The 12677-nt window shown below is 37.7% G+C and overlaps 1 protein-coding gene across 1 annotated transcript in view; it reads left to right on the top strand.

Annotated features, from left to right (window-relative positions):
- TRERF1 (transcriptional regulating factor 1) overlaps positions 1 to 12677 on the top strand; it is a 1546663-nt gene that overhangs the window by 1031571 nt on the left and 502415 nt on the right. The window contains exon 10 of the mRNA XM_044060332.1: positions 2037 to 2125. Within this exon, the coding sequence (XP_043916267.1) occupies positions 2037 to 2125 (89 nt within the window). The remainder of the gene's footprint in view (positions 1 to 2036; positions 2126 to 12677) is intronic.

Below are 12677 nucleotides of genomic sequence, written 5' to 3'. Positions count from 1 at the left end.
GAAAAAGACACCACAGGCCAACTGTATAATTCAACTATAATCAAAGTCAACTCCATTCAGAAAAGTCACAAATATAACAATGCACTTGTATGATAGAGAAAAGAGAGGAAACACCTGAACAAAAGACAGCTAATAGGTTAAACAATGCCAACTATGGTAATGAAGAAATACCACAATGGTAAGGGAGGAAGGCCATACCAACAATGGTACTTGAAAGTGTACCAATGGTAACTACGGGTAGAGAGGAAAAACCAAGGTCAGACAAAAGAAAAGACACTAGAAAAACTAATTGCTTAATAAAATATGAAGATATCCAAAATTTTTCGCACAAATATCAAAAAAGTTTCACTTAGCTGAGAGCTCGGCTGAAACGCAGCTTTACAGCTACGTGGCAAACGAGATCTGGGGTTACAGGGCATTCTGGGTAGAGACTTAGCTCGAGAGTTTTTTTGGCTGGCGCGAGCTTGGTAAAAAGGCCGACTTGGTTCCAAGGGCTTGGAACCGAACCCATCAGTGATGAATGGAAAGATTAACAACATCAGAACAAACATTATACTTCACATATATTGCTGTGTATCATATAACCTAAGCAACATTACATACATTATTCAATTCCTGCATTTTTTTAAACAAGAAACATCATTATTAAGCCATTTCCTCTTCTCTTAACCTCCCCCTTTGGGAATCCTGAGTACTTTCATGATTTTACTGCAGGTTACCTATCACTCAGCTGAACATGTTTCCTCAAAACTTTGAAAAAAGTTGTAAAATCAGTCTTAGCCAGTTCCAGCACAAGAATGAGAAGCATTTTAATAGAGAGCAGTTGGCCTCATCACAAGGGTAAATGATAGAGATGCAGGTTTTCTGCTCCAGGCCTCCAGCTGCATATGGATACAAGGTATTAGACACCCTGCTTGTCTCAGTTTATAAAAGTAAATAATGACCAAACAAACATGGGCTTTAAGAGAACAGCATCCTGTTCTCATTGTCATTCATTAACTCCAGTTTACCTTTGGTGCATTGCAGTTGCATAATGCTTTCACCTGTATATTAAAAAGGTAGGCGTTCTGCTTTTAGTTTTAATTTCAGACTTTTAAAGCTGTTTCTTTGTAAGGATCAAACAGAAAATATAACCTTTTTTTGTAATCAAGCTATTTAAGAGTGACTTTGTTAAATGGCTGTTTATCTTTTCTTAACCAAATAATGCTGTGATCTTGTTCTTGTGAGTACATATTTAACTACATGTTCTGATGAAGCAAGTATTGTCTCAAGAAAGTGCATTCTGCACTTACTAAGAACTCCTTTACCAGTGAGAGTTCATAAGATACAATATTATAAGCATTAATTTTTTCGTAGCTGCCTTTTTAAGACTTTTGACTTCACATGGTACTGTTTTGCTGGTAATGTTGTTACATTACAAAAAATAAACTACTCTGAGCAGATGTAGCAGCATTTTAATGTATTTCTGAGATATCATTACATGATGCATTTGCTAGTAGCATATAATTTGTGCTAACTTTTATATTTGCTAGCCAGTTTGATACCTGGTTCGTAAAAATGTTATCTTTACCATTAGTTTGTCTGTGAATGATATAGTTGCTCAAAAGAGGGTCAACACTGGTGGTGCCATCTTAAAGGTGTATAGCAGTAGCTTTTTAAAAAGAGCCATTGGCTGGTGTGTGGCCTGTAAAGTCTTAGCAGACATGCCTTTAGTTCAGTGCCCCTTTCTTTTTGGTAAAAGCCTTAGCAAAGTTTGTCACTCCCCTGTTGTGTTCCCCAGCAAGTTCATTGTCTTCCCCTTCTGTAGGTAAAATATGTGAAGAGTTATGCAAGTTATTTCACTGCTTTGTCATGCTGGTATCTGATGCATGGAACATATTTCTCCCCGGGCCTCTGCTGAAAACAGGATCTGTGGAACCTAGTCGGACTTTCCCGCTCAACAAATGTTAAATAAATAATAAATAATAAATAATAAATATTAAACATTAATGGTGGAATTAAATGTTAGCTGTGATGAACTTATGCTGTTTTTCTAGGAGCTGATAAATGGTCATCATTTGAAAGGAAACAGTTTTTGAAGGCAATGATTACACATAATAAGGATTTCATCCTTGTCCAAAAAGTGGTAAGAATAAATTTTCTTTTCTGTGTTTATGCTGAATTGGTCTATATTTTTCAGAAGCTATGACTCATTCTTTTTGTTGTTTCTTAGCCGGAAACATCAGATCTACTGTGTTAGATCATGGAGCACTGAAAACTTTCATCATAATACCACTCAGAATGCTCTAAAGGCTGCCTGCCTGACTCACAAAGTTTATACTACATGGAAAATCATTCCAGACTTTCATATATGACCTGTGGTCATCTTGTAGTTCTCAGATAAATATGTGTATGTATATGCACAGACTGGCAAATAAAATGACATGTCATTACATATTCAGTGGCAAACTAGCAAATAAATTGCCAGAACAAGCATTTGTCTTTGACAGCTGTATAATACAGACAAGCATATATTCAAGAACAACAGTTGCTTTAGATTGTAAAAAAAAAACCTACCAGGGGACGGAATCTACTAGACATTGTGTTCCCAGAGAAATTACTGTAACTTCAAGTTAAGTTTTACCACCATTGATGTGCAGTGATCATGGGGTTATAAAGGTTAATTTGTTGCTAGATAATTCTGCCAAACTAAAATCTAAGCCAATGCACAGATGGTTAATTACAGTTATATGGAAGCAAAGCAGCTGCTATGTAAAACTAACTGTGTGAGGTGTTCAGTGGAAAAAATGCAGATGGAATGTGGAAAGTTTTGAAAGAGAATTTGTTTTGAGTGCAAAAAATCAAAAATATGTTTAACATTAGGATTATAGGCATACAACATTAATCAGATATATTTCATTAAGAACAAGATAGCTTATTAAGGCGAGAGAAAAAAATATATAAGAAATGGAAGAGAGTTCAAACTACAACTTTGAAAACTGAAATAAACAAGCTGGACAAACAGATTAAGCGTAGTGTGAGACAAGATTAAGAAAATGTTGAAGAACATTTATACAAAGATGTTGAGCATAATAGGAAACCTTTTTATTGATACATAAGATGTGGAAGGAGTAAAGACACACAAATTGATAAATTGTGTGAAGATTCTAAAATGTATTATCAGACACAAAAAATTATAGCTATATTTACAAAATCTTATGCAAAAAATTTGGCTCCACAAAAGTGGTGGTAAGTTGTCTAGTGACATCCAGTTAACCCCAGATACTGGAATCAAATTAGATTTTATTGAAAAAGAACTGCGCAAACTGGATCCAAGCAAAGCACAGGGAGGATGGAATTAGTAACAATGAGCTAAGAACACTTCAGCAAGAACTTACAGTACCATTATATGTTTTATTCACTAGGTCATATAAATATGGGGAGATTCCTCAAGATTGGAGACATGCGCTTATTAAACCTGTTTTTAAGGGAGAAGAGAGTAGAACAAACCCAGAGTCATATTGACCCTTAAGTCTGCTTTCAGGTTGTGGAAAAATAATGGAGAAGGTAATAGTGGATAAGTTATTGTCAGAACTGGACAGGTTGGGACTTGAAACCATATATCAGCATGCACATGTTGAAAACAGATCTATTACCACCTGTAACATGATGTTCTATAACAATGTAATAACAGCTATGAATGAAAAATTGTGCTGTGATGTAATTTATATAGATTTAACTTCAGCATTTCACAGGGTCATACACATAACACTGATCAATAAAGTAGTACAACTAGGTATTGGTGTACTCTTGATAAGATGGATAGCTGCATGGCTTACAAATAGGACATGGCAAGTATCATACAGCAACTGGACAGGTGAAATCCTTGGTTACAGTCAGGGTGCCCCACAAGGCTCTGTCGTAGGGCCTTACTTGTTTACATTGTATCTTTCAGACCTAACTTTTTCATCTGAGGTGTTCTACAGTCTATATGCAGACAACCTGAAATTGGGTAAACTGATTACATGTGTTACAGATAAGGCATGTCTCCAAAATAACTTGACTAAATTGAGCATTTGGGCACAGGGGAATAATATGCTGATAAATACATCAGAAACTAAGCATATGAGATTTGGTAAGCATAAGCTGAAGTGTGAATATTTAATACAGCACACAGTGATTGAAACTGTAGATTCATTTAAGGGCCTGGGTATATGGGTAGATTCATCTATGAGTTTTTCTAATCATATCAACCAATTGGTTACTGATAGTTATAGAACTATAGGTTGTATAAAAAGATTTATAAGGTCTAGGAAATTAAAAATAATGAAGTCATTGTTTGTTAGTTAGTTACATTAAACCCAAACATGAGTATGGAATAACAATATGAAAACCCTATAAGAACACAAGCATGAGCAAACTGGAAAGAGTGCAACGGAAATATATCAAGGGTATCCATGGATGTGAAAATTTAAGTTATTATGAAATATTAAAATATCTGAACTTGTACAATGTCTCTTACAGATACCTAAGAGGAGATCTTATTCAGATATATAGGGCATTTAGTGACAACTACCTCTGGGAATGTTTGGGGTTAACAAAAAGTACTAGCGAATCATCAGATAACCTATGCAGGAGATTCTATAGGAATGAGAAGTGTAATAATCAATTCTGTGACAGAGTAGCCGATGCATGGAACAGACTTCCAAGTTACATTAAAGCAAGTACTAGTTTAGATATTTTTAAGAACAGCCTGGATACTTATTATTGGAACAAGGTTTTTGGTATTTTGGCAAGCTAGAAAGGCATTAATGCCCATTTTTGAAATGTTTGTATGTATGTATCCCCTTTGGTCAGTACTGTGGTTGGGCTCATCGTGTTAGCAGTCTCAATGTGTTGTGGCATCTTTTTTTCAGACATTCAGTCTGGGGTGGTTAAATGCCCATAATGATGTTTGCCATGTCGCACATTAACTACATACATGTTGTTCTTCATGCCTGTCAGTTCCTTTTCTTTTCTCTCACACAATTCAGGTCTTCAGTACTACCACCATCAGTAAATGTTCCTATGCTCTCATACCATTTTCTTTTAAGTTCTTTGTGATTTTAGAAACTTGTCCAAATCCTATATTTGGTGACAGGGAGTACCAACCTAAAGGATTGACAGGAAAATCTCTCTTGTGACCTCTTATGACTTAGTTTGAAGGTCTGGTCAGTGTCTAGTCAAGTCCTCTTATTGCTCCATTTCCTTGTCCTTGTTCAGATAGAAATTGTCCCTGATTATCAGAGACTTGAACTTGTTCTGTTCTACCTTTACATTGGTAACCCACAGGTGTGGAAGTGCAACTCCAGCTACTCCTTCAGTGCTGCATTCTAAGCTAGTTTCAGTGCCCATCCCCTGGTTGATCAGTTTGGTCTTAGGTCCATCCAACCTCTTCTCAGAAAGTGGTCATCCAAATCAACCTGATGGGATCTACTAAGAACCAAGCCTTTTTGTCCTGAGACTTGTCCTTAGGTCTAGATGGTCCCATTTGAGAAAGGGTTGTCCAGTGAACCTGTATCAGATTCATGACCCTGGTGTGAGATTTCATATACCTTATTGAACGCTTGATGAGAACTTGAATTGTGGGTGGGATTTCAACTTTTAGGGACTTTGGCATGACAACAGTTGTAGGTTCCTTTAGGTCTCTTTACATCACGTGTTGCCCATGCCATCTGCACAGTCTACACGAACTCTGATCTGCCCGAGAGCTGGCATGCATTTATAGTATGCAAACACCAGTCTCTGGGAGAATGATTGATATTATGTTGTCCTATCTCTCACCTTCATTCTTACAATGATGGGTTCTGAGCTGATCCTCAGCTCCGACTTGGCCAAATACACAGCTGAAAGACTGAAACTTGGCTTGTGGCAAATAGGTGTCCCATGATGCAGTGATGTAACTCCCCAGATCTCATTTGCCGCTTTACGAGGTTGGATGCACTCTTCTTGACCGTGGCTAAGTTGTGATTTTTTTTTCTACTTATTACATTCATTAGACCTTTTTTCTCTTTATATATTATAGTGGGTGTTTTCTTCTAGCATTGTAGTTGCATAGTTGGACTTTGAGTTAGTATATGTAGATATTTATAGGTACTATTCCTATTTGGTGCTGCCTTTGGCCATCGTTTTCGTAGGCCTTGCTGTATCTATTGTAGTGGTTTTGTTGCTGTGACTTTTTCGTATAGCTTGATAGTAGCTCGTTTAAGTTAGAGAGCTGTTCGCCCGTTTTAGTTAGAGGGCTTGTAGTTGGTGTGTTGTTTTTTCTGGGATTTAGGGCCATTTTAGTTAGACGCCCTATTATCTTCCTTTGTCTAACTGTCTGCTCAGTATTTCCTGTTGTAATTAGTTATATATAAGTAGTTTCAGTATTTAGAATTTTCTGTTGTTAGAGTGTGGTCTTTTGTCATATATCATGTCCAAAGACCCAAAGGAGAGGGAACATAAGCCTTTGGACTTTAAGAAATGCCAGAAATGTTCCCAAAAGATGTCTTTTACTGATGGTTATGTCATCTGTGTTTATTGCCTTGGAGCTATTCATTTGCAAGAGGATTGTACATTCTGTCATTCCTTCAGTGCCAGGGTTTTACAAGAAAGGAGAAACAAATTAATCTTTAAGGGGCTCTAAAAGCCAATTTTTGAGGAAACTATCCACAGTTGTTCTTCCTCCTCTTCTTCTCCTTCTTCAAAAAAGGACAAACCTCAAAAGAAACAATCACCTGTTGCATCGGCTCATTCAGAGCCTCCAGTCAAGTTACCTAAAATATCTAAGGCTACTACCTCCTCGGTTCCACAGTCTTCAGAACCATTGGAGGTTATTTTGATTGACAAGCCTGGTTCTTCGGCTCCAAAGTCTGTGGAGCCACAATATACCTCTTCTCGAAGCTGGTCTGTTGAGATTTCACTGATCTCCCCTACACTGAGATCTCTCATTTTGCACATATCTCTTCTCTGTCCCTATTCTCCAGGTCCACCAGGAGCTTATCTGATGATGACATGGAACGTGTGGTGTGCAGACTCTTGAAGTCGCCAATGCTAACCAAATTATATTCGGCTCCAACCCGTCTGGTCCCGGAGTCTACTATAGCCATTGTACCCACTGTTGTTCCTCCTCCAAGCCAAGCTGGACCTTTCAGAGTCAGAGTGCTTGGTGCCACTTACTGTGAATCCATCGATTCCGAGACCCCCTTCGGTGATCACGGAGCCGACTTCTGCTCCGACACTCTTGGTGCCATCCAGAGAGTCTGGGAGCCGAGGTTCCTCGGTCTGCCCCGAGGGGGATTCTCAGCCCCGATCTTCTTCTGTGCTGAACAAAAACAAACTAGTAGAAAAGTACTGATACAACCAAACGAAGGCTCTCGGAGACAAAGTCCGGTCCACAAAAAAGGCAGAATAAATCCATTTAATATGAAGCGCTTTTCGTCGCCTACAATGAGGCAACTTCTTCAGATAAATTTCAATTGAGAAACACAATTTTATATGTTAATCTAGTCACATGATGAAAAGAAAAACGTTGTATCAATGCTATATAAAATAGTGCCAACAATATATAATTAAAAAACACATCAAAGTTTTTAACTATTACTTGTACAATCGCCTAACTATAAGTTAGCAAAGTGTTTACTGATAGTAAACAAGTTTACCAAGCTTTGTCTAAAAACACATAATACTTAATAAGGTAAAGTTAAATTTAAAAATGAAGATTAAAAGTTAAAAGTCAGAAGTTGAGCATCGATGTTAGAAAACAAACTCTCGAGACTGGATGCTAGTGCAACTAGTAATAGTGTACAAAAATACAATTGACGTAGTAGACCTTTACACGTCAATCCCACACCTTGAAGGCTTAGAATGGGTCAATTTATTTCTTTCTAAAAAAGGAGCCCCTAGTAAAGAAACCTATTTAGTAACAATTCTTTTAGACATCATACTTACCAACAATTATTTCTCATTTTACAATGAGTTATTTTTACAGAAATGTGGGGTAGCAATGGGCTCCCCTTGTGGATCAAGCTTTGCTAACACAGTTATGGTGTATTGGGAAAGGTTTTACACGTTTCCTTGACGATATATTTATTTTATTTCGAGGTAACTTAGAATCAGCTACTAAACTTCTTGACTATTTCAATACTACAACAAGTTTTTTTTAAATTTACATTTAATTTTCAGGAAGTAAACATCAACTGTTTAGATGTCAACTTAATTAAAGATGTGGCTAATAACAGATACATTTCCAAAATTTATAGAAAAAGCACATTCTGTAACTCTTATTTACACTTCACAAGTTTACATCCTACGTCACATAAAAGAGCCATAGTAAAAGGACAAATGATAAGAGCTGCCCGTATGGTTTCTCTTTACAGTGATTTTGTTACAGAATGTAACCTATTAGAAAATATGTTTCAACAGAGGGGCTACCCATTGGACTTAATTAAGATACTATTTAGTGAAGTCAAGTTAAAAAGAGAGAATGGTTCTATTATCCCGATTTTAAATGCACGTCAACTTTTGTGCAAAAATAGTCCACCCAACTTCAGTTTTTCTATAGACACAGTAACATACAAAATATAACTGAAGTCAATGATGTTGAAACAACAGACAGCAGTGGAACTACAAGTTTTGAATGCAGTTTTATTATAACATTCAACTCAGATAGTATCAATATGAGATATATACTATATAAAAATTGGGAACTATTTAAATATGATAAAAACTTGTCTGCAAAATTTAGTGATTATCCTAAAATTATTTTTAGGAGAGGCAAGAATCTAAAAAGTATTCTTCAATCGTGTAAAACAAAAGAATTTAATAAGAGAGCGGGAATGTATTCTTGTGGTTGTTGTAGTATGTGTAAATTTGTTAGTACAGGCATAAATTTCAGTATTAATGACAAACAATGCAATACAAATTACAAGTTAAATTGTAATTTTAAACTAGTTGTCTATGTAGCTTCCTGTGCATTATGCAAAGCATTCTACATAGGCAAAACGGAACGCCACTTACGAGACAGAATATATGAACACACTTATGCAATAGCTACTAATAAAGTAGAAAATGCATTAGCTAAACATGTTATGTCTTACGAAGGCCATAGTTTTAAATTTAGAGCAATTGACCAAATCCAGTATGACATTAGAGGAGGGCCTTTAAACTTGCTCTTGGAAGATCGTGAATTGTCATGGCAAATAACAACTAATGCATTTTTTGAGCCTGGTTTAAACGAACATTGTAACATCGTGTGTCTTCTAAAACTCAAAAGCCTGGATAGACAGGCTTTTTTAACGCACTAATATAGCACCTATTATTAGTAAAGTTATTCAGTCAATTGTGAAGTATTATATACAATAACTTTCAACTATTTGGTAAAAAACTGGAACAAACTAAACTAATAATATTTTTGTACACTATTATTAGTTGCACTAGCATCCAGTCTCGAGAGTTTGTTTTCTAACATCGATGCTCAACTTCTGACTTTTAACTTTTAATCTTCATTTTTAAATTTAACTTTACCTTATTAAGTATTATGTGTTTTTAGACAAAGCTTGGTAAACTTGTTTACTATGAGTAAACACTTTGCTAACTTATAGTTAGGCGATTGTACAAGTAATAGTTAAAAACTTTAATGTGTTTTTTTAATTATATATTGTTGGCACTATTTTATATAGCATTGATACAACGTTTTTCTTTTCATCATGTGAATAGATTAGCATATAAAATTGTGTTTCTCAATTGAAATTTATCTGAAGAAGTTGCCTCATTGTAGGCGACAAAAAGCGCTTCATATTAAACAGACTTCTTCTGTGCTGAGCCTACCCCTTGGAGCATAGGCCCAGGTGATCTTGGCTCCTACATCGGCTTCAGGGCAGATCACACTGGGAAGCGTGTCTTTTCGTCAGCGACCTTTACACTTCGAACGCTGAACTACCTCACTCACTTCACAAGGCTACAGAGAGATCTAAAATTATTAGGGACAATGGCTTCCACCATAACACTGGTTCCCCTTGCCAGAATGCACATGAGGATCCTTCAGTGGCTTTTGTTCTCTCACTGGTCACTTCAAGAGCTTCCTATGTCTCACCTTATCAGGATAACGGAATCATGCAAAAATGAGTTAAGATGGTGGATACACTCCAGCCATGTGACCATAGAGAGACCCTTTGTTCCACAACAACCTTTAGCTACAGTGACCATGGATGCTTCCCAGATTGGGGGGGGGGGGCATTATCTGGGGAGAACAGTCCAAGGTATATGGCAAGAACATGCGGCTCACTTGCATATAAATGTTCTAGAGATGAGAGCAGTGCTTCTTGAGTTGCAAGCACTTTACGACTCTGTCCTCTAGGGGCAGTTGTGATACAATCAGACAATGTCTGTTGTTTGGTACATAAACAAGCGGGGGGAACCAGATCTTATCCCCTTTGTTCCAAGGCCCTAAGAGTTTGGCAATGGTCAGTTTCTTCCCAGTGCTTTCTAGTAGCAACACACATTCTGGGGAAGTTCAACGTGATAGCAGACAAGCTGTGCAGGGCAATTCTAATGCCTCACAAGTGGTCTCTTAATCAGAACATAGCGGAAAGGATTTTCTGAACATGGCATCTGCCTTACTACGATCTTTTTGCCACTCCCATGAATGCCAAGTGCAGCAACTACTTTATCCTAATCCCCCTGCCGGGGGAGACACCGAGAGATGCACTTGCTCACGATTGGCCCTCGGGACTTCTGTATGCCTTTCCTCTCATACCCAGAGTCATTCAGAAAGCACAGTCCTTGGGAAGCAGGATGATTCTCATTGCTCCTTACTAGCCTCGTAAAGTTTGGTTCCCCTTCATTTGGCCTCATCTTCAGGAGAAGTCTTGGACTCTGGACGCAGTTCCAGACCTGCTGACACATGTCAGGTGCATTTCATCTTTCTCTCCACACCCTCAGCTTGACAACTTGGCTGCTCCACTTCCCAATTTAGTCAGGCTTCAGAATTTCACTCTAACAGTTAAGCATATCTTGATGTCCTCTCATAATGCTTCCACCAGAAAACTGTATTCTAGCAAATGGAAAAGATTTTCTCTCTGAGCTCAAAACAGAAACATTGACCCTTTTTCTGCACCTTTTCACTCAATCTTAGAATTCTTTGCCGAACTCTTCCAACAGGGTTCAGCTGCAGCAACCATCAGAGTACAACTTGCTGCAATTTTTAATTTCCACATTGGTGATCCTACTTCGAGCTTAATGTCACACAGGTTGTGTAGATCCTCCTTGAAAGGTGCCTCCTTATCAAGACCTCCCTTTAAGGAACCCCTTCCTCCTTGGGAATTAAATTTTGTTCTCTCTCATCTAACATTACCACCTTTTGAACCTTCTTCATTTTCAGACCTCAAGTTCCTTTCCTGGAAGGCCATTTTTCTGGTTGCTATAACATCTGCTAGAAGGGTATCAAAGTTGCAAGCTCTATCTATCAAACCGCCATATCTGATATTTCATAAGGATAGGGTATCCTTACGAACTAATCCATCCTTTTTACCTAAAGTCTCTTCTTCAACTAACATAAATCAATCTATTGAGCTTCCAGTGTTTTTCTGTAATCACAGCAACAAGGCAGAATACAAATTACATCAACTGGACATGCACAGACAACTCAGTTTCTGTTTGCATAGGACAAAAGATTTTAGAAAATCTGACCAGTTGTTCATATCCTTTTCAGACACAAAAAAAAAGTAGGCCAGTTTCTAAAACTACCCTTTCCAACTGGCTTTCACACTGCATTACCTTCATCTATACCTCAAACAACAGAGATTTACCATTTAACGTTAAGGCTCATTCGACTAGAGCACTAGCTACGTCTTCTGCCTTTCAGGACAGAATTTCAATGGATAATATTTGTGCTGCAGCTATCTGGGCTACTCCTCATACATTTATCAAGCATTATAAAGTGGATTTGGCCTCCAGGGACAGGGCCTCCTTTGGGTCCACTGTGCTTAAAGGTGTACTCTCGTGAGCCAACCAGGGAAAAGGTGCTGTCCCATCATTGTACAAATGAAGGCGAGATAGGACAACATAACATAAAGAAGTTATGTACTCACCATAACGTTCCGTTTTTGGGTTCCTATTAGATGACTGAAGACGCATTCTATCGAATGTGTCTTGGTCGAGCTTAAAACAGCGAAAAGGCAAAATAGTGAGGTGGCTTTTAAGAGAATTCTTTCCCAGGGAAAGAATTCACTTGGTCGCTTCTATTACTTTGCCGTTTTTGGCACTGTAGTGCAATCTCAGAGTTGGTATATTTAAGTAGGGAGTTGTGGGGGTGAAGCCCCCACTTTATGTATTCTTTCTTTTTTTTTTACTTTTTTTTTTTGCAACAGCGAATGTGATAGTGTTCAATCTCGCCGTTTGTTCTTACACATGGGTTCGGAGCCGATCCTCGGCTCCGTGCCGGCCTCTTGCAAGCTCTGCATCGAGAAGAAGCTCGAGACAATCTAATACCCACAATCCCCCTCTGCCTTTACCTCAGATCTAGTTTGCCGCTGCTGCGTTCGCATCGCTGGGAGCTAGCTCGAGCATCTAAAGTTAAGATATAACTTAATTTGTTATATTTTATTGGATTTTTTTGTTCTATTGATATATCTTGATATACTGAGTGATTGTGTGTTGAGTGGCTTAAATTCTCGGTA

This window comes from Protopterus annectens, chromosome 1.part0, assembly GCF_019279795.1.
Source record: "Protopterus annectens isolate FY-2018-M chromosome 1.part0, PAN1.0, whole genome shotgun sequence".
Classification (NCBI taxonomy): domain Eukaryota; kingdom Metazoa; phylum Chordata; order Ceratodontiformes; family Protopteridae; genus Protopterus; species Protopterus annectens.
The sequence above is the reverse complement of the archived record's forward strand: the minus strand, read 5'-3'. Positions and strand labels throughout refer to the sequence as shown.